General features: G+C 33.4%; 2 protein-coding genes across 2 annotated transcripts in view; one reads left to right on the forward strand and one right to left on the reverse strand.

The window, feature by feature from the left end:
* Nucleotides 1–22807, reverse strand: part of LOC129753425 (uncharacterized) — a 117538-nt gene that overhangs the window by 88965 nt on the left and 5766 nt on the right. The gene's annotated exons all lie outside the window — the stretch shown is intronic.
* On the forward strand, nt 20628–21792 carry LOC129754922 (venom peptide SjAPI-like). Its single transcript, XM_055751190.1, has 2 exons — nt 20628–20822; nt 20885–21792. Exons 1-2 carry the CDS (start codon nt 20747–20749, stop codon nt 21085–21087), a joined length of 279 nt encoding a protein of 92 aa, XP_055607165.1. The 5' UTR covers nt 20628–20746; the 3' UTR covers nt 21088–21792.

Below are 22807 nucleotides of genomic sequence, written 5' to 3' on the forward strand. Positions count from 1 at the left end.
TGCGATTGAATGTCAATTCAAAACAAAGATTTCAAGTGGTTATTTATTAAAATCGGTTGAAAATTGAAGAAGTTATGGCTACTTTACCATAACTGAAATTTTTGGAGTTTTCAATAATTTAACGATTCGCAGTACACTTCTCATAGTATACGAAGAATGAAACATGATAAATCTCACTCGCTCCAAGTCAAAATTATTTATTAGCTTACCAGAAGGTCACATGCCAAGTTTCTGGAAGATTTGACCATAGAGAGGGGCTGCTTAAGTATCAAACGTGAATAAAATTTTGAGGTATTTTGCCCGGATGGAACGAAAAATACTGGTTTTTCATCAATAACTTTTTTCATCACTAGCTGATTGTTTTTTATGGTTGATTTTCTTGAAGCCTAAGTTGAAGTTGAGACAAATATTTCACCCGAAGACTGTAACTCGATTGGATTTGAAACAGAAAAGTTATTGCGGTTCAAAGATTGTATTTTGGTCGAAAATTGTCGTATAAAACGCAATGCGTAAAAAGTACTCATTGCGTGTTGGACAAAATTTGCGGCCTTTGAACCGCAATAACTTTTCTGTTTCAAATCCAATCGAGTTACAGTCTTCGGGTGAAAAATTTGTCTCAACTTAGGCTTCAAGAAAATCAACCATAAAAAACAATCAGCTAGTGATGGAAAAAGTTATTGATGAAAAACCAGTATTTTTCGTTCCTTCCGGACAAAACACCTCAAAACTTTATTCACGTTTGAGACTTAAACAACCCCTCCCTATGGTCAGATCTTCCTGAAACTTGGCATGGGACCTCCTGGTAAGCTTATAAATAATTTTGACTTGGTGCGAGTGAGATTTATCATGTTTCATTCTTCGTATACTATGATAAGTGTACTGCGAATCGTTAAATTATTAAAAACTCCAAAAATTTTAGTTATGGTAAAGTAGCCATAACTTCTTCAATTTTCAGCCGATTTTAATAAATAACCACTTGAAATCTTTGTTTTAAATTGACATTCAATCGCAAAAGAAAATCAGATTTTTTAAATGCAACCATTGACTCTAAAACTTTCGTTGAAACAAAATTTTCTCATGAAAATGCGTTTTTTATAATTTTTTTCTCATAAAGTCACAAATATCAGCAATACTGTTGGTCTAACGCAAAAACAGTGTTGAGATGATCGATAGAAAACTTATTCACCTTCAATATGCAAAAGAGGGATTTCAAATTACTGTTATGCCGTCCGAGATATTTTAATCTAAGTACAAGAACTTTTTTAATTTTTTCGAAATTTCATATTTTGAGCATAACTCAAAAACGGTTCTACTGAGATTTTTTTGAATTTCATTTTCGGATTCAGCGCCCGATTTTACATTAAAAATGTTGGTCAGTTAATCAAGTTCACGATTTTTTTTTAATTTTGTAAACTAGTGTAGTTAGTATAGTAAAAACGATCCCGCACAGAACAACAACCGTTACAGTCCATCAGTTTGTCAACAAACTCCGAAGGGTAGGGGAGCCAGTAATAAATTTGCCCCCAGGAAGGTAGAGAACACGCAAGGCGCTCATTTTACATTTAGTGTACTGTCTCGAAATCCGTCACGCAGTTTAGCGATGAGCACATTCCAAACAAAAAAAAACACAACATCGCGGAAACCAACGGGATCGCATGTTACTACATTAGTTGGGTGGACTAATTTGACAAATATTCTATTTTTACTTTAGCTTCTTGGGTGGGAGTGAGTTTGGAGTTTTTTTCGTCTATTCGTAAGGAGCCTGAAGGAATATGAAAGTAATTTATCAAAGTCTGTTACCTGGAATGAAGGATAGGCAGGCTAACCGCAAAATGAATAATAAGTAAGTTTATCGAAACCACAATGAATTGAAATGTCAATTTGTCTAGTCCTATTTCCTCTTACCATTACATTCGAACATGAAAAAATCACGGCAAATTAAGTAAAGGTGTAAAAATATACCAGTGAGTCCAGGCTCATTTTAATATTACTAAACACAATTCAAACAACACCATCAATTTATTTACATTAATCTTCTTCTTCATTACTATTTAGTCACCGATGCTATTTTTAGCACGACTCGGCATTGTTTTATCAACAAAACTCCTATTACTGAGACTATATTGAGCAGTAGAGTGTGTCGTTTTACAACTTTTTTCGAATTTCAAACACCCTGTGAATACATAGTCTAAAAAGTTTTCTTTATGGTCAGAACAAATGACTGAATTTTTGCAGATTTTGAAATGAGATTTTAGTACCCGTGTTTTTATTTAAAGTTTTGAATGAAAAAACGCAAAAAATTTTGAATAATTTGTTTCTCAGGCAAAACAAATGAAATTCAAATATATGGAGCTAACCTACTGGTAAACTTTCTGGCTACAACTTTGCCGAAGACGGTGAAGCTTATGGAGACGGTTGAGTCTACAGAAGTGATAGAAGTCTCACAAATCATCAAAATTATATAAATTGATGCTCTAAAGACACATTCCACCGTGACGTGAAATCGCTTTTCCAGGCTTTTTTTAACCTGTTATCATTCAAGAAGTCAACCAATTTACTTGGAAATAAAAATAAATTGTAGCAAACGGTCGCAATTTGAATTTTCTCCAAAACGAATATAATTTGGTCATTACAAAATTTATGTAGTTTTGGTTGTGGTCGATTACTTTTAAAACGTGAATTCACGCTAGAATTTACCCTTTTTCACTTCAGTGCCAACAATTTCCTTTTCTCTCTGTGGAAATAGAATATTGCTGTCTTAAAATAAGTGGTAGAAAAAACAAATACCCACAATTTGATGAGCGTAGCTTTTTGTTTGATCTACAACGAACAAAGTTAAGCTTATTCAAATTTTTGACGTGAATTCACTTATTTTAAACAGAACAGGGTAGTTAACTGAATTCACGTCACGAAATATCAAGTTATTCTGAACCATTCTTTAGAGCTTTCGAATTTAATATACACTTTTAAAAACGATATTTTGTTGTTCCAACATTTACAATCATAAATTTTCAGTATCTTCACCTACCTTTTTCCTTATTTTGATTGGCACTTGAATAGCAACATATTGAGGGATCATACTTTAAAATTACTGCTGTTTCTCACAGTCTTCATCTAAAGATTCACCAAAAAAAAATTATTTTTATTCTATCTTCTTTTTTTTTTAAATAACGAACTTATTAAAAAATCAACTAAATTAATTTCGATTTGTAAAAATCCGGCCATCTGGAGGGTCAAAATAGCTTTCAGGAAATATGCTCTTCCTCATGAAATTTTACAAAAAATCAAATTTTGTGACGTAGTTTCACTCACTCGCGCTGTTGTAACTCAGCTGGATTCCAACCGATTTCTTTAAAATTTAGTTTTTTAGAATCGTCTTATTATTTTCAAAGAAGATCTCATTTTTTATGTCCGAAAATGTCAAAACTTGCTCGTAAAATAAAAAAAAAAACCCTTTTTGTGACGTGAAATCACTCATTTCCGACTATTTTTGATTGCTTTTCAAAACAACCACATTGGATATACACAAATTCATTTTTCTACAATATGAAGCAGTATTTTTTGGTGTATTAAATTTTTTTTTCAAAACCTATAAATCCATATAAATTACTAATTATTTTGAAAAATTTGTCAAAATAACAACTTTTTCCAACAAAAAAATTTGATTTTCAAAATCATATGAAACATGTTTAATAAAATTTTCTCTCTTTTTTCCGATGGTTTTGTGTGATTTGAATTATCAAAATTATAGACAAGGTTGAGATTTTTTTTATACGCGAGCGGATAAAAAACACTTTTGAGCGGTACAAGCGCGTGGAATGTGTCTAAAGTTCTTTTGAAAAAAAAAAAAAACAATCAGAAAATTGAAAAAGATGTTAAACAAAACCCAAAATCGTTTTTTGATTCTGAAAAACGCAAATTAAAAATTCAAACTTTCCGTCCCGATATACACTAGACGGTAGCATTGCTACATTTTTCAAAAAAAAAAAATTACACCTCGTTCTTTGACCCTGATAGAAAATACTTCTCATTCTTTTCAGATTTAGTGTGTGACTTTCAATAAATGAAAATATAACAGTTATGTTTAAAAAGGGTTAAGAAATCTTGATGCTTCTAAAAGAGCAAAGCCTGGTGGACTCTCCCCTTGTTGCTTTAAAAACTTAGCGACCGAATTGACTGAACCTCTTCTGATTCTTTTCAACATGTCGTTAATCTATAGAGAAGTACCCAAATTTTGGATAAAAAATCTTATTTAATTTGAATTTTCAAGTCCGAAAAAAATAAGATGCACGAAATTATTAAGGAATAGCTATTCTTTGTTGAATTCACAAACTCTTTGAATCAATAACTAATAAGAGTATTAAAAAAAATTATAGATAACTATTGATTGAATACACATAATTTCTCAGATATTACTATTATTCGTAACGTAAGAATGAAAACTAAATAAAAATCGTTTTCGTACCTGGCTGTTATGGTGCGAGCATTTTTCAATTTTTTTTTTTGTACGGGATTTTCATCTTCTGGAATGACTCTGGAATCCCTAACACAAAAAAAGAAGAAAAAACCTGCCCAATTTTTATATATGTACCCAATGATAGTTGAAATCTCTGCACTGTACCCTCGGCTCGCAAAATCTGCTGAGAGCATGGCCGGGAGAGCCATAGATTTTGTTCGACTTAAGTTTTCCCGGTGGGTTGTGCGTTGCGTGAAGCTGTATACTCACTTGCTACAAAACGTTGAAAAAACCTGACATATTTCTGTAAAATCGGAAAACTTTGCTACAAATTCAAATAAAATCTCATAAAAGCATATCAATCGATTGTTGACATTTTAATCTCTCACTGGGTGCATAAAAAGTTGGCAGTTGTGATAAACATTTTAGAGAAACCACGATGACCAAATAAAAAATTAATAAAACCTTTCGGCCGGGTACAAGCACTCTGAAATTTTGGATTTTTTTCATTCTCATATTACAAATAACAGTAACATCTAAGATATTATGCGATTTTCGTGAAAATAATGATCAAGTTACCACAATAAAATTAAAATTTGAATTTCGAAAATTGGTTCAACTTAGGTTGAAATAAAACGCTTCAAAGCAAAATGTAAAAGATAAATTTCTTTCGAAATTCCAGGTTAACGGCTGAAACTGCTGAAACTTCCATTTCACCCCCAATTTTTATATATGTTTGAAAAGAATTATTTTTCACAAATTCAAAATAAATAAAATAACTTCAATGCGCCAAAGCGATTAGAAGATATAGGAATTCTGAGTTGTCTTTTTTTTTCAGATGTTTTTCCGTTCGGAGCATAATCCAGACGTTCGGATAAGTAGCATCAACTCTATATTAAGATTGCCAGATTGCCCGGTTTTCTCCGGGTTTGCTTGGATATTTAATACGAAATTAGGAAACAGTCCAGCCCGGCCCGGTTGCTAAAATTTTATTAAAAAATAAAAAGCCCAGATTTATTATTTTTTTGGGAAAATAAACAAGATAAACAAATTTTGTTGTATTTTTTTTCCTGGAAAACGAAATTTTTGAGCAAGTTTTATAAAAATAATCATGAAAGGTTGTTTAAAAGCTTCAAATGCGACTTGAAATCTGTCGATTAATTCAGAAAAAAACTTTTTTTCTTGATTTTTGCTGAGCAATTTCTGGGTTTTGACAAAATTTGCCCGGATATTACCCGGAGATTTGATCGTCTATTTAGAAATCAAATGCTGGCCTTTATCCAAGTTTTTGTATAAAATGGCCCGAATTTGTCCGGCCTGGAAACGTGCTGAAAAAAAATTGTCTACCTTACTCTATAAACAACATCCGTCCAAAAAAGAATGAAATCGCCTGTTGGACAGTAATGAACTTATTTTAAACCAGTCCCATGATGATCACGTCAATCGATTTTGATTAATCTCGGCCTGGTACTAGATGAAAATTTTTTACATCTTTTGGCCAAATTAAAGTACTTTCAATGAAAATTTTCAACAAATACAGCGTATTTTATGCAGCAATCTCAAATTTCCGTTTTACGAGAATAGCTGTATCTTTTTTTTAATCATAGTACAGTCTTCAAATTTTGTAGAGTGTTAATTGAATAGTTGAACTAGGTTTTGTAAAAATTCATGAAAAACTATCAACCCAGCCAGAAATGGCAGCTGGTTAAATTTGGAAGCGAGTGGGCTGCTTCATGCGATTTAATTCTTATTTTAACGCAACTGTATACCCTTTTGACTTTGAGGGCCACCTACACAGATTCATACATATGTTCTAATTTTCCTATCGGTACGCTTCATTGCGACGAAAATCGATCAAGCGTGATTTCTATGGAGGCCCTCTGATTTTAAACACCAAGCCAAATTTTAAAGAAGGATACGATAAATCGTCCCTCGAAACTCCCCTTCAAAAATTTTATGGACTCTTTAAGTGGACCCCACTTTGGCAAAATCCAACCCCATTTTCTGTAATGTACACAAATAATTAACGTAAATTCTGTTTAAAAAATTGGATTATGAAATCATATACATACATGCACGGTCCTATGGGGAAGGCGATCGAGGTGATCCAGTTTCAGCTTATAAAAAAAATGAATATTGCAATTGCTCCTTCACAAGAACACAGCATTTTAGAGCATATCTTTTAATTACTGTTTTGAAAGGTTTTTGCGTCATGAATTCGAAAATTTCGTCAGATTTAGTCTATCACTTCTAGTTTTGGTGCTATGGGTTTTAATATTTACTGAATTGCCTCTGAATGAAAAAAATGATAATAGTTTTATCATAATGCATAGAAACCAAAAAAAAATTATTTTAAATCTGTTTATTTTCCTTTATTTTTTAAGGATCAAGATTTAGCATAGATTTTTATATTTAGAGAAACAATACTTTAGTTAGAAAAAAAATTGTTATTCGACAATGTTTTCAAAATTCAATTGAAAATGATAAAACTATTTTATTTCTGACATCACAAAAGAGCGTTTAAAATTTTTTGATATTAAAAATTCCAATTTACTGAACATCTATGTAGAAGACGTTTTGTTTTTAAAAATATCTGAGATTCAGACATGTAAAAAGCTCAACAATAACTCTGTTGTGTTGTTAGCCTACTTGGTTGAATGATTCAACTGAATTCACTCAACAATAACACTTATGTTACTTGTTCATAGGAGTCAAAATTACTCGCAGTCATCGACAAAGTTGATTATTCATTCAGAGCCTTTATTTTCAATGGCTTTGTAACATTTTACAGTGATTTAAAAAAAGTGCTCAAACTGTTCAACACTACCAAATCAGTCAAAATTATCTCTTGAATTTTGTGCACCAATGCGTTTTTTGTTGCCTTCTGCTATAAGAAATTGATACTTCACTTCATTCTCATTAATTATTTGTAGAACATAGTTTTAAAAAAATTATAGAAATTATGAAGGACACAAGGCATAAAAACCATTTTTCTTTCTTTTCATAACCTCGTTTTTGCAGTTCTGTTGATATTCTTAACAGATGATTAAAATTTCATTTCATTATTTGCAGATTGAGTAAAATTTTAAAATAAAGATATTTTATAATTTTTTTCAGATTTAAGTTTAGATTTAGAAAGAAATAGTGATTTTCGAATCACTATTCTGATAATTAAATAATTAAATTAAATCAATTCTAATTTCAGAGCAATAATTCTAATTAAACACTTATCTGAAATATTTGGTTTTCGAGTGTAGCGAATCGAGAATCATTAAAATTACGTTGTAATTACCTTGAACTTATATTGAAAAGCTTTGAAAAAAATTGATTGATGAAGACTATCTTAAAATTCTCTTCTTTTCAACAACAGGTGTATTATTTTAATCAATAAAATTACATTTATAACGAAAGATTCCTCATTGAGCTCATGAGTCAATTTTTGTGCACGAAAAAATTCGGGATTTGCAGATTGAAGTTGTATCAATATCGAAGATAAACAGAAAATGGGTTAAAAAAATTTAAATTTCTTCTTTAATTTTGAAATTTTTCAAAATACCTTAAATTTAGTTCAATGAGATCAAATTGGAGCAAAAGGGGTAGGGTGAAGCATCCTTTTACTCCCCACCCATCACTCTTTCAAAATAAATGTTTATTTAAGTTCTTTGTATAGGTTGATTTTCGAAAATTTGTGAAATAACCCAATGATCAATGAAAGTTTTAGAGCATTTTTTGAGTGAATTGTGTGTAAAGTTAACGTTTTATTTTGATTTACATTTGCTTGTAACCTTACAAGAGTTTAGATAGTTTAGAAATCAAACGGACAAATTTGAATATTTAATGATGTCTGGCCCTCTCTAGATATTTTATTTACACCAGATATACTATGTAAGTCAGGCGCGGTCCTATGGGGGGGGTGATCGGGGTGATCACCCCCCCCCCCAAGCGGCAAAAAACCGTTACAAAATACCCGTAAATGCTTAAATTTCTACAAAAACTTTGAACTTCCCTTAGTAGATGTGCTTTTGAATTTTCAAAAATTTTCCACTCCGTGGGGGTGTTTAATCAAAAAATAGTTTGTTTATCACTTCAAGGCTCAAGATTGAAGAAAAGTTGATCTACCAAACTCAAGCAGCTGTAACTTGCAATTCTCTGGACCGAATTTTATCAATCAATTTCTGTTAAATTACTTAGAGTGTTGACTTTGAATTTGCTAACCATTTATCTACTTAACATTTGAGCTAGGTAATGAAATGTAGGGACATTTTTTTTAATTGTCGCTAATATCTCTCATTTTTTCCCTCATTCATCCCCCATTAAGTCAAATATATTTGACCCTATAGGGGAGTGAATATTGTTATAACACTGAAATATTTGAATATTTTTTCTTCTGAAGCCATACATTGAATGCCTTTTATTCGATAAAAAAAAACTCAAACGATATACATATGTACGGAATCATAAGATTGGTTTTTCCCATTAATTTTCAGAAATCACTATCATGTGTAATGGAATTACAGATCTTGGTCATTCTAAGAAGTGAAAAAATACCCTTGGACTTTAAGTGTTAAATTGCCTTATTATTGAGAAATTCAAATTGTAGTCACATTCTCCATTAGTAAGTCAGTTTTCCAGTATGCGCTTAAGAAACGTGTGACTTCAATTGACTGTCTTTGGTAGCTTCTAATCTTTCTTATTTAATCGTTATATACATCATGTTGATGCCGCATGAAACCCATTTTCAAGGAAGATTCGGCAACGGAAAGTAACTCATTAGGATTTTTCTTTGTAGTTAGAAATATCTCAAAAACCGGAGGAATAGGGACAAAATATTATATTAAAACTTAACTTCAAGAATAAAAAGCTAAGACGAATCTGAAATTTAAATATTTATAAATTATAATTTCCAATTCTGTATTTTTTCTTTTGTTTACAGTTTGGTTTATTGACAATTTTCTCTTACACGAATTCATCTCTCCCTCGATTTTAAATCATTCAAATGTGAATTATGAAACTTAAAAATAACTTACATATATTAAGAAATTCCGAAAAAAAATTAGATCCAATTTGTTTTAATTTGATTTAAAATTTATCACATCACGCATTCATGTAATTGATGACCGTAAAAAGATTTAAGTACATACAACCATAAAGAAATTGAATATGAATTTTTTAAATTTTTAAAGTTAGAGTTTAAGTTTTAAAAACCATTTAAAGATATCTAAATGAAATTTAATGCGTTATTAAAACGCAAGAGATGCCAGAGCAACAATAAATCAAAAGAAGACTGTGGGCAGTTATAGTAATTTATGCGTTCTCTTTGAGTTCTTAGAGATAAAAAGGAATAAAAACTATTTATGAAAACTGTTTAAATATGAAGGATTTGGAATTTTGGGATAGAGATTTAAAAGCATCTTCAACACTCAGAATCTATATTCCCAATTTTAACATAAGGAAATAAAATTCATACTTTTCGAGCTGCAATGAAAAAACCGACTTTGTCTGCATTATTATCACTGAATGCAAATTTATATTTTTTCTATCTGCTCTGTTTTCCGGTATAACTTTTTAAAATACAAGGTTAAAATTGATCAAAAGCGTATAGTACCAAAAAGGTTTAGAAAAATGGTTCTAACTTCATGATCATTTTTTCTAAAGACGGTGAGTAATTTATCGTGAGTTCTTGATAACAAAATTGTAGAATTTAAAAAAAGTTCAATTTATTTTTTTCAAATCGTTGTTTATTGGGAACAAAATCTGTATCGTTTCTTTCGGAAATTTTCCACTTAGTGGCATTTTTCCCTAAAACCTGCATTGTTGAATGAATAAATGATAATTTATAGATTCAAAATAATTATTTGTTGTTTATGTAGGTCAGTTGCTTCATCAGTTAGCATTGATCGATTAAAATCTAATCTAAAATCTAAACTAATCCAGTTAAGGACGCATAAATTTTCCAAAATCAGTTTGCCTATTTTTTTTTTATCTTGTGGATTAACAGTATCCCGTTATCAGTTGATTATATTTTCGGTAACAAGGCAATCGATCAAGCTTACATTCGAATGAGCTTTTTATGACTTTTGACTTATACTGCTAAATTTCAAGATCTACACCAATTATATTGCCGAAACTGCTTTCAGCTCATCCGCATAATGATTTTGAAATTTTAAGTTAAATCCAGTTTAAAGTTTGATAATCTACATATGAGAGTTTGGCTATTTCAATTGCAATTGATAAATACTTTTCACTAAATTAACCCTTAATGGCTTCATTCCATGTTTTTAAATCATAAATCAATATCATTTCAAGAATTTCTAATTATGAATCGGTATCTACATGAAGAAAAAAACGATTTTTTACTTTCTTTATAATTTATTTGTTGCTATTTTATTTGATTCAGTATATTTAAAATTGAATTTTTTTTTTATTATAAACTGAAATTAAAGAGCAAATCAATTAAATTTAAGTTCCAGAAGCTTCATTCTTCTGTATCTGATTTAAATAATCTTATTTCAACTAAATTTATATTTAGAGTTATGATTTTTTGTATTGAGTATTTGAAAAATCAAAACCAGAATCTTGAATGAGGATTGTGTTTCCAAATTAAAAATAATATTACAAAATTTTCAAATCACTATTCAGTAAATTACTCCTATGAAAAATTTAATCACCGTTAATCAGTTTGAAATTCATAGCAGTAATTAACCAAAACTTAACTAAAAATTAAACCTTTTTGTTTGGCCTAACATTATTATTCAAAAACTCAGCGACGTGCGTATAATTTTCATTTGTAAAATGTCATTTATGCAAAAATCTTTGGAAATGATAATTTCAAACTTCCAAAAAAAAAAAAAAAATTAAAATTAAATTTCAAAATTAAAAATTATGACAATTTTGTTTTTATTAACACTTTTTTTGCAGTGAATATTATAGATTTGCTGGTTGTTCTATAAATATTGATAAAGTTTGTTTAAAGATTTCATTATTCTTTCTTTACATCTGATTTTTGACACGAATACCACGAAGATGGTAAAGTGTCACTAATAAAACTAAAAAATAATAACATCTGATTTTGTTTAGTGAAATGGGAGTGGGGGAGCAAAAGCAGTGTGCAGCTAATATTGCACTCATTTTAATGTGGTAACCTTCACTAACCCCCCCCCCCCCCCCCTTCCCCTTCGCCACTTTTCGCTCTTTTAAAATGGTCGTTTGTTAACCAGATATTACGTTCCTTCATATTGACTGATTTTTTAAATTTGGAAAATCACCCCCCCCAAGAGCCAACTCTAGGACCGCCCCTGATGTAAGTTAGGGTGGCAATGGATGTATGGCACGAATTACAAAATAAAATTTCGAAAAACGACCGTACTCATTTTGAAGATTTGCCCAAAAGACTGCCTGTGCAAAATTTCAGCTCAATCGTACTTCATTAGGGGAGTCTAAAAGCGCTCAAAGTTAATTCTATTTACCCTCAAGAATCACAAAAAGGGACAAAAGGAAAAGCCAAATAATTCAGAAATGCAGGAAATGCCAAGAACTGGTGTTATATCGATGAGAAAAAAATGCGAAAACTCAACTTTCTAAGTTTTTGTCAGGAAAACTGTCCCTGAAAATTTAAATTTTGATTTTTACGATTACCTTTGGTCCCGCCCTTTTAAGAATAAAATGGTTAAAACTGGAACTTTAAGCGTTTTGAAGAACACTTACTGATTGAACTGAAATTGGGCACAGGTCAGAGTTTTTTGGGACAATCTTCAAAATGAATATGGTCGGTATGCGAAACTTGACATGAACCATTTGGCTGCCACCCTCATGTAAATATTTGTATATAAGGAGGTCTGTGCACCCATTTGATGACCATATAAGTATCTTTTATTCATGTCCATGAAACTAGTTGATTTAATCGAGTGTCCAAATGCTTATCCATGATGTGAAGCATTTCATTGAATCTTGAAAGCTATTCACAAAAGAGAACTTTAATATACCTTCATTGTTTATGTTATGTTTATTGTGGGAAGAAACATTCCTTACCTATATGTACCTATGGGGTAAATAATTTGGCACTAAGAAAAAATGTCCAACTATGAACTCCAGTTGGCTCTGGCGAAAAATCAACGGGAAATCGCGAAAAACAACATACTTGTGTCTCATCTCCGGAAACGATGAAAAAAGATTGCTTCCGATGACTACGAGGAAAATCTTCAAATAGATATATGACGTCTTACTTAGTTGAACCGAAAGTTTGGTTCAAGTAACCCACTTCTCAAATCGGCTCTTGAATATATGGGAAATTGAAAGAGAAAATTGGCATCATGACCCCGCTCGCTCCCCTTTCGTTAGTAAGAGTAAATTAATTGAGTCCCCCCGTTTTGCTGCAATCGACATGATGGTAGTTTCGCAACAAAAAAAACAACAATAATTATGGGTCCATAGGTCTAGCAGATTTTGGGCCACCGATAGGAAGGGGGCCCATACAGAAAAACGAAACGTCATTATGTGCTTGCGATGCGACGACGAGTGAACAACAACATTAGAGTTTTTTTTCATCTCTGGTTTTTTTTTCAACTTGGCGTCTCTGCTGGTGAGCTACCGGCTGATTCGAATCTTTAATTAAATAGCAAGTTTGCGACTCATGTTTTCGGTTCGGCCTAACAAAGCTTGACGTTGTTGTTTAAGGTTTGTTATGCTCTTTTTCCGGTTCAGTGGTTGAAAGATTGGGCTCCATCAACAAGTTTCTCATGGTTTGTTTCTGATTTTTTTAAGAACCATTGAAATTATACCGTTTTTTGAATATTATTATTTATTTTTAAATTCTGCAATTTGAATAAAAAGAAAACATCTTCCTACATTTGATTGCTTCTCTGAATCATATTGCATTTTCGATTTTTGTTTATTTTTTAACCTACAAAATTGAGGTTTGATAAAAAAATATCTCAATATTTTTTCCAGAGTTCGACAACAAGCAAACAAGCTCATAAAAATTTTATCCACGAGCACCTGCCGGTCCTGCATGTGACGAAACGCTTGAGTGCTTCTAACTTGATTATCTTTTTTTTGTTCCAAGCTCTTGCTCTCAGTAAAACTTCTTGGCCATGCATCTGTCCAGTGGCTTCAGCAAAACCACATTCGAACTACCTATAATCAAAAAGTATCAGCCCAAGAAAAATTCATTCCCAAAGTCCACGATGCAGCCAACAAAGTCAAAAAAGGTTGCACTTTCTTGTTTGGATGCTTCTTTCTCAAAAAACAGACCGGCAGACTGACCGATGAGAAATTATCGGCGTTGACTGGAACCGACCAGAGTGTAACAAATATGCGAGCACGCTTCGGCCAAAGTGTGAGAAACATTCCGAGCTGCTCGAAGCGCAGCAATAACAACCATACCCAGGAAAGGATTCCGTGATGTGACCTCACACATCCGGCCCGACGGTAGTGTGGATTTCAGAAAATTCCAGTCGATTGAAGCATTTTTTTTTTTGCAACACTACCACCACCATTACTACTCGAGCCATTTCATTTGGGTTGATCCATGGAACAGAGATCCCAATCGCTGACCGGTCTTCTGTGGCTCTTGAAGTCGATACCTACGTTATGGGAACCAGCCCGGTTGATTGAGGTTTCCGTTCCGGGATTTTCACACCGTGTGAGAACTCACACGGTGATTTTCTGACCAGATGTACGCTGGTTTTAGATCTTTTCGACCTTGAGTTAATTATGAAAGGGTACATATTTTTCAAAATTTTTGCATATCCAGAATAATGATCTCTTACATACGTGTTAATCTCACACTACAAAGTTGATATGAACATACAGTCTGACTTTAAATAATTAAATTCACTTATGAAGGAAGAGAAAGGTTTTTGTGTAAATGGATTAAACCGACATCGGGTCATCCGCCCCAAGCGTGCACGCAGTCGCTAAGTCGGCGAGAAAGAGAGTAAGTCAGCAGTGTGTGTGTGTCGTTCCTCCGGCATCTCGTGATCAGACGGCGGCAACGCTATTCAAACCGTATGGAGCACATCTTTCGGATTTCCCCTGTTTTTCCCCTCGTTTTGACAGATTTAAGCTTTTTTCTTCAGATTTAAGCTTTCGTCTCCTATCTTCTCAAGGTAAAAAAAGCTCAAATCCGAGGAAAAAAAGCTTAAAAACGAGATTCACGACCACTTATTTGAAAGATGTTGGTCACACGATACATAGACAAAACGTGTAACGTTGCCTCCCTCTGTCTCCAGTACGGTTTCCGAGTTTCGGAGCTCCTGGAAGCTCCTCTGCAAATTTGGCGACCGAAACAAGTAATTTTGCGTAAACATCGAAAAACGAGAAATTCCATTAAAAACAATAGTCCTAATTGCGGCTGGTAGTGTTCTTTATATTATGCTGGTTGTTTCACCAACACTTTTCAGTTTTGGGACAATCAACCTCAAAAACGAACATGTTCGTCGACCGGCTGCACGTTTTTTTGTACCGAGAGTTTTTGAGGTCCCATAAAGGGTGATACGGTCAAAATTTGGTCGAGGAAAAACGCGTGTAAATCGGTGAAATCGTTTATTTAAAAAATCAAATTAAATTTCTTTTTCAAGTTTAATTAGTATAAAATTCAGGAAAAAAATTCAGTTAGGCTTCCGCCTTTACAAATCCGAATTGCCGGGCCTTACGCTTAACCCCTGCCATCAGATTTTGTACAGCCACTTTGTCCACCTTCTTCGCCGCAGAAAGCCAGTTTGCCTTGAATTGCTGCTCGTCCGTAGCAGTTTTTTGGTCTTTTTTAGGTTCCGCTTGACAATAGCCCGGGCGGAGCTCTGGCGTGTTGGGAGGGTTCTTGTCCTTGGGAACCACCTACGCGTTGTTGGCGGCGTACCACTCCATGGCATTTTTACCGTAATGGCAAGATGCCAAATCCGGCCAAAATAGTACGAAACAACCGTGTTTCTTCAGGAAAGGCAGCAGACGTTTATTCAAACACTCTTTCACGTAAATTTCTTGGTTGACAGTCCCGGAAACTATGAAAATGCTGCTTTTCAAGCCACAGGTACAGATGGCTTGCCAAACCAGATATTTCTCCGCGAACTTTGACAGTTTCATGTGCTTAAAAATATCTGCTACCTTTCCCCTTCATTTTTTCGTATAAAACTCCTGTCCCGGAAGCTGCTTGAAGTCGGCTTTGACGTAGGTTTCGTCGTGCATTACCACGCAGTCAAACTTCGTCAGCATCATCGTGTACAGCCTCCGGGATCGCGCTTTGGCCGTCGTATTTTGTTTATCACCGCGATTTGGAGTCACTACCTTCTTGTAAGTCGATAGTCCGGCTCGTTTTTGGCTCGATGCACGGTTGTAGACGATACACCCAGCTTATTTGCGGCATCTCGGAGAGAGAGGTTAGGGTTTCGCTTGAAACTATCTGCAACTCTCTTTGTCGTTTCAGCGGCTTCCGGTTTTCGATTTTCCCCGATCCAGACATCCTGGCTGTCGACAAACGTTCCCCAAACACTTTAATTACATTTGAAACGGTTGATTTGGCAATTTTTAGCGATTTTGTCAGCTTTGCGTGCGAGTAGCTCGGATTTTCGCGATGCATGAGCAAAATTTTGATACGCTGCTCTCCTTCCTTGGACAGCATTTTGACAACTGAAGAGTGAATTCCAAAATCAAAATAGGAGCAACATTCTACACACATACACCTTCAAAATGAGGGCTGTTCAGGTTTTTGAAATGCAAAATTGATAGACATACGTCAAGTTGAGATTGACCAAATTTTGACCGTATCACCCTTTATGTACACGCTCAGCAAGTGTGCGTAAGAAATGTCAGAAACAATTCTATTGAACCAAAAAGATAAATAAATGTGATAAACGATTCATGCTGGAACAATTTTCATCAAACTTGCATTAAAATCACGCAGTTTGTTACCCGATACGAAAATATGTCGTAAAATGAGTAAACTATGTTAAATATAAATTGCTGAAATTATTTGAAATAGCACATGAGCGAGATATGAAATTATGCCGTAACTGGAACTGATGCGGTTAAAAAATATTCAGCGTAAGTCAGGTTTTGTTTTAAAAAAGGAATAAAATTGAAATGTTAAGCGACAGCTTGACCATGTTCACAATTTTAAGCCGGTTGATAGGACAGCTTGAAATTGAAAGGCAAGTTGAGAGGACAGCCTGGATATATCGATAGAAATTTCAAGCAAGTTGAGAGGACAGCTTGATATTGAAAAAGCGAGTTAAGAGGACAGCCTGGACATATCGATAAAAATTTCAAGCGAGATGAGAGAACAGCTTAAAATTTAAAAGGCGAGTTGAGAGAACTGCCTAAATATATCGATAAGAACTTCAAGCGAGTTGAGAGGACAGCTTGATATTAAAAAAGCGAGTTAAGAGGACAGCCTGGACATAACAACAGAAATTTCAATAGCTTAAAATTTAAAGGGCGAGTTGAGAGGACTTGCTGGACATATCGATAACAATTTCAAGCGAGTTGAGAGTACAGCTTGAAATTGAAAAGGCGAGTTGAGAGGACAGCCTGGATATATCGATAAAAATTTCAAGCGAGTTGAGAGGACAACTTGAAATTGAAAAGCCAAGTTGAGAGGACAGCTTGAACATTTCGATAAAATTTCAAGCGAGTTGAGATGACAGCTTGATATTGAAATAGCGAGTTAAGAGGACAGCCTAAACACATCGATAAAAATATCAAGCGAGTTGAGAGGACAGCCTGAACATATCGATAGAAATTTCAAGCGAGTTGAGAGAACAGGATAAAATTTAAAAGACGAGTTGGGAGGACAGCCTGGACGTATCGATAAAAATTTCAAGCGAGTTGGAAGGATAACTTAAAATGGGAAGACTAGTTAAGAAGTTAAGTTAAGAAGTTAAGAAGACATTTTGATAGAAATTTCAAACGAGTTAAGAGGACAGCATGAAATAAAAAAAGGCGCGTTGAGAGGACAACTTGAAAATATCTACAAAAATTTCAAGCGAGTAAAGGTGACAGCCTTAACATATCAACAGAAATTTCAAGCGAGTTGAGAAGACAGCTTGAAATTGAAAAGCCAAGTTGAGAGGACAGCCTGGACATATCGATAGAAATTTCAAGCGAGTTGAAAGGACAGCTTGAAATTGAAGAAACGAGTTGAGAGGAAAGCCTTTACATATCGATAAAAATTTCAAGTGAATTGAGAGGACAGCTTGAAATTGAAAAGGCTTATTGAGAGGTCAGCCAGGACATATTGATAGAAATTTCAAGCAAGATGAGAGTACAGCTTGAAATTGAAAAGGCAAGTTGAGAGGACAGCCTCAACATTTCGATGAAAAATACAAGCGAGTTGAGATGACAGCTTGGTATTGAAAAAGCGAGTTGAGAGGACAGCCTGGATATATCGATAGAAATTTCAAGCGAGTTGAGAGGACAGCTTGAAATTGAAAAGCCAAGTTGAGAGGACAGCCTTAACATATCGATAGAACTTTCAAGAGAGTTTAGAGTACAGCTTGAAAATGTAAAGGCGAATTGAGAGAACAGCCTGGATATAAATTTCAAGTGAGTTGAGAAGACAGCTTGAAATTGAAAAGGCTTGTTAAGAGGACATATCAATAGTAATTGCAAGCGAGTTGAGAGGTTAATCGAGAATTAATCGAAAAAATGGAACCAGATCTTATTTGTACACAAAAAATGTTTCTCTGATGTTTTGAGACCCTTGTTTTCTTCACGAACTCGAATTACTGCCGCACAGTGGTCCAAATCCATAAAAAACTGGGTAAAATTCTTTTGTTCAAAAGAATGGTTTTTATTCGCTGTGTTTTGTTTCATAGGGTTAGTTGCCCTACTTTGGACCCTTTAAGCGGTGGTTTAAATAAACTCATGTTTTTATCATACACTGACGGGTGTTTTATGGTTTTCAGAAAACCCATTCGTAGTTAATAGTCTTATCTGCAAGTTTCAATGAGAATTTTTATCTTTGATTTTGGATAGAGATATGGATTATCAAAATTTCCTACTTTGAACCTACTGTTCCTGTTTTGGTACTAGACTTGTACCTCTTATTGGATCTAGATCTTAATTGCCAGTAAAAAAAAAGATTTTTCGAAAAAACATCATAAACCTAGCAAAATATTTTATTCTAAATAAAAAAAATACCATGAACCAATATTAGCGATGTTCAATGATTCATATAAACACCTTAAACTCTGTTATGAATATTTCAAACTTTTTCCTCAATAGCATATTTCTCAGCAGCATAATAGTTAGAAGGTTTTTTGTGTTTACTTGTAACATATTAACCTAAAGCTGACAAAAAATGTTGGAAATGCTTAATATAGGTTCTTAATTATTCCCTTATGAAAATTTGCACCTTGATTGATTGGTAAGTATTGAAATAATTAATGTCAGGCCTAAAAATGGAACATCATGCCCGAAAGTCTCCTATTTTTGGACCCTTTAGCTATTTTCTGGGTTTACAATGATTCTCTATTATTTTATGAAAAATTGATAGTATAGTTCATATTTATCACAGCAATGGTGGTTTTCCTTTAAAATTAGACTTGGCCTGTTAAATAACGTAATTTATTCTTAATCTCTCTGAATTCATGGAATGCTTCTCACTAATTGAGTTGTCTGTTTTACCACCAAAGAGAAAGTAGTTTTTTAAAATCGTTGAAAATGTTATTAGAATAACTTTTTATGGTGAATAGTGGTATGACTGGATAAAGGAAGAAGAAGAGTTCATTATTTGCATTGGAGTGTCTTGAATCTATGCAAACAAAATGAATTATTTCCGTTTTTCGGCATTTTAGGACTAAATTAGGCTCTAGGTCCAAAGTAGGAGCGCTCACCCTATTTAGCAATAATTCAACAACACAAATACGCGAGGGTTTGAAATGTTAGTTTTTTTTTTTGTAAAAGCGTTGCCGTTTAAGGGGGATACACATTCCGCTTGTGGAGCAAACCACGATTGGCCTATTTATGTGTGGAGATAGATGCAACTTTATCTGTATCTACCACATAATAGTAGTTGGCCTGAGCTGAACAAAAATTTGGTATGATAGAGATTACAATTTTAAGCATTTCATCAGAACATTTAAAGACTCTAAAATCAATAACTTTCTTGTTAGAATAATATTTCTAAAAATTGGACGGAAAAGCTGGCAGTGTAGCTAGATTCATTTCACAAAAAAAGAATACTCTGTTTGGGACTATTTTCTTGCTACTCCTATCGCTTTGCCGTCTTTGTTTTTAAAAAAAATCTGCGAAAATTATGTCGATTGTTTTAACTCAAAAGCAGCTCTTTGGACTACAGGCATTCTGAAACTAGAAAAAAAGTTGCAATTCGGCACACCCCAATGTACAAACATGAGTGAACCCAAAATCAAAAATAGGCGCAAAGGTGAACTACAATTTGACATTTAAACATGTAAAAGAATTACAACAATCTTCTTATCAATGAATGACAACCAGAGAAAACTCGCCATTCATCAGCTTGATGCACATTGACCTTTTCCAAGAACTAGTCTTACCGGGCAAACTCTGTTGATTTTTGCTTGTGAAGTAAATTAAAAATGGTCCATGTGTGACGTTTCTTCTGTTTATGTTTACATGATTGATTTGTTTATATAACTATCATCGGTATGTTATACACTTTGTTGCAGTGATTTGCAACAAATACGTATGACTAACAGTGGTGCATTAAAAAAAACAACTTTTCCATTCATGAATTAGAACATGTGTTAAAGTTTTTATCATTTTAACAAAGAAATAACCAACTTGGCCTTAAAACATATAAAATTCAAACTTGAATGAAAAAGTGTTTATCTTGATGAATACTTTCTATTCGATCAAATAAGTTAAAAAACAGATCATTTAAATTTAAAGTTAGTGAACAACCAACTTTCAACACAAAAGTGAACAACTAACTTTTGATTTTTGACTTTTTTTTTTTAATTTTGCAAGAGTTTCTTTCTAAGACAAGGTATCCTCAGATAGTTCTCTTAGAAAGCAACGAACCAACTGAAAGAGTCAAGATTGTCAATAATTCCGATTTCCCTTGTGAGAATGTATTCCTGCCACGTTTTCAATATTTGTAAACAAAAATTCTAATCAACATTTAATTAATTTCGAACACAACCGCCGTAAGCTTCAAAATACTGCAAAGAAGGCTCGCGTGTAAAAATATTTTCCTGTGTTCAATTCCATTTCTTAGCTCACACGTTTCAGGACAGTTCTCTACTCAGCAACATAAATTCATATAAGTAGTGTATTACCAAAAATTTAGTTCAAATTAAGGAAGTGTAAATTAACATGAAGATCGCCATACTATTTGCTGTGCTGTTTGCTTATTGTGCTGTCGCGGTTAGTGGAGGTCCAGAAAGCAGACGTAAGGATTTTTTTTAATTTATCAAACTCAATCAGAGCTTAATATTCCAACTACTGCAACAGATGCCACGGGAAACTGCAACCAGAACGAGGAGTGGTTTCCCAATGGATGTGAAGATGCACCTCTAAACTGCCAAAACTATAAAAATCCTAGCACCCTGAAGTACGGAGGCTGCCACGGGGGCTGCCTCTGCAAGGCGGGATATGTTCGGCCGGTTCGAAATTCGGAGCACTGCATCCTGCCCCAGGACTGTCAAGACAGTTGAAAGAATGAAATCTTTAAAACGACGAAGTTAGTTGATTATGAACTCTAATAATTCTGCAAGATATGATTTTATTTACGAACATATGCCTTAGGATAACTTTTTTTTAAATATAAGTGAGAATTTGGATCACTATGTACCTTATGCATTTATCTGTTATGTTAACTTTAAAAAAATGTTTAATTCAGTGGTTTTAATAGTGTAATTCGATAACGAAAATAGTAAACATGGATAATAACTAAGAAGACAAAAAATCAATTATGTTAAAACAATCTTATAACAATTGTGTTGGCAAGAAAAACCCCAGTAAAATTTCATTGCGCTTTGTACCTTTCGAAAACAAAAATCAAAGCTTGATGTCAAATTAATCTCATTATTCGTATAAGAACAGTTCCAAATTGATTATTTCCCAAACACTCATTATTTTTCAAGTAGAATCTATCATTTCTAAATAAAATATTTAAAAAAAACACACAGAAATAGATCGTAAAACATTTTTTAAACATGTACAAATGTCGTCTTTGAATTTTAAGAACTACAACAAAATTAGATGAAAATGAACCGACACATGAACTGAACAAGAGCCTGTCCTATAAAATAGATTATATAGGATTGATGTATTTGAAGACCGAAGGCAGAGAACTTTTTGATTTTTTGCAATTATAAGTAAAAGTTATCAATAAAATAAACCTATTTTCATAACTAAAAGTGAGAACATGCATTTTCCGGAAGACACATACACTTGTCAAAATTGTCTCCTGATCATATCCCACTTCCCCTATCCACAATAAAATTATTTTTCTAGGATGCAGAGGTAACATTGGTGCTAAAGTAAATATTTGTTTTCTATCATACTTTTTTTCTTATTTTCTCTCTATCTATTGACTGCTAGGACGTGGCCGGCGCCGTTTTTGATAAATAAAGAAAGAGCGTCAGTTTTGTTCATTGTGAATGTTATTTAGCCACTCCTGCGGTTATGGAATTCGAAAAAAACTATTGAAAAAAAAACTAATCAAATCAGATTCAGACAAAGTTCTAGGCAACATTTCGGGTTCAATGACTTAAAGTTGATGTGAGTATTCAATCAAGTTAGGGTAGATAAGCTAGTCAAAAATTTGGATTTAAAAAAATACAAACATAGGTAGGGTAGGGTATTAGGCATGTGTGCCTAATATTAGTAAGGCTATGATCATTTAGTATCCGGGCACTTTATTTCGGTGATAGCTACGTTAATAGAGCTCGGATATGCAAAACTTTAGTAGCGTTGTATTTGTTATGAAAAGGACTATCTTGTCTATTTTTAATAGGTTTTTAAGTTAACGTGTGTTCGAGATATATACGATATAATTTTGCGCAAATTTGCTCCTTTTACGCATTTGGCGCCTTGAAAACTCTTTATTGTTGATTTGAAAGCTCATGAACTGTTGATTTTTTCTGATTTTTTTTTCGGACCAAATGGTTAAGAAGTATAAGGAGCCACTCTAGGATCCACACGAAGTTCAAACCAACCATCGGAGTGCGACCCGTGATCTTAAATATGGAAAAAAAAGTCTATGGTTATTGGGGATAACTGAATGCAAACTCCTTAAATAATGCAAAAAATCCATTTCCGGCTGGCAAAAAGTGTTGCCTGACTAGTAGACACCAAGTAAATAACTAATAATGATCAGTTCCAAAGATCGCAATCTGTGCATCCGGTTTTTATGCAATATGACAAATGTGT

Source organism: Uranotaenia lowii, chromosome 3 (genome assembly GCF_029784155.1).
Source record: "Uranotaenia lowii strain MFRU-FL chromosome 3, ASM2978415v1, whole genome shotgun sequence".
In the NCBI taxonomy this organism is placed as follows: Eukaryota; Metazoa; Arthropoda; class Insecta; order Diptera; family Culicidae; genus Uranotaenia; species Uranotaenia lowii.

Excerpts from the sequence above, each read along its gene's own strand:
- LOC129754922 (XM_055751190.1), top strand. The coding sequence starts at position 20,747 with ATGAAGATCGCCATACTATTTGCTGTGCTGTTTGCTTATTGTGCTGTC. Across the intron at positions 20,823-20,884 it reads TGGAGGTCCAGAAAGCAGAC|ATGCCACGGGAAACTGCAAC; the intron begins GTAAGGATTTTT and ends CTACTGCAACAG.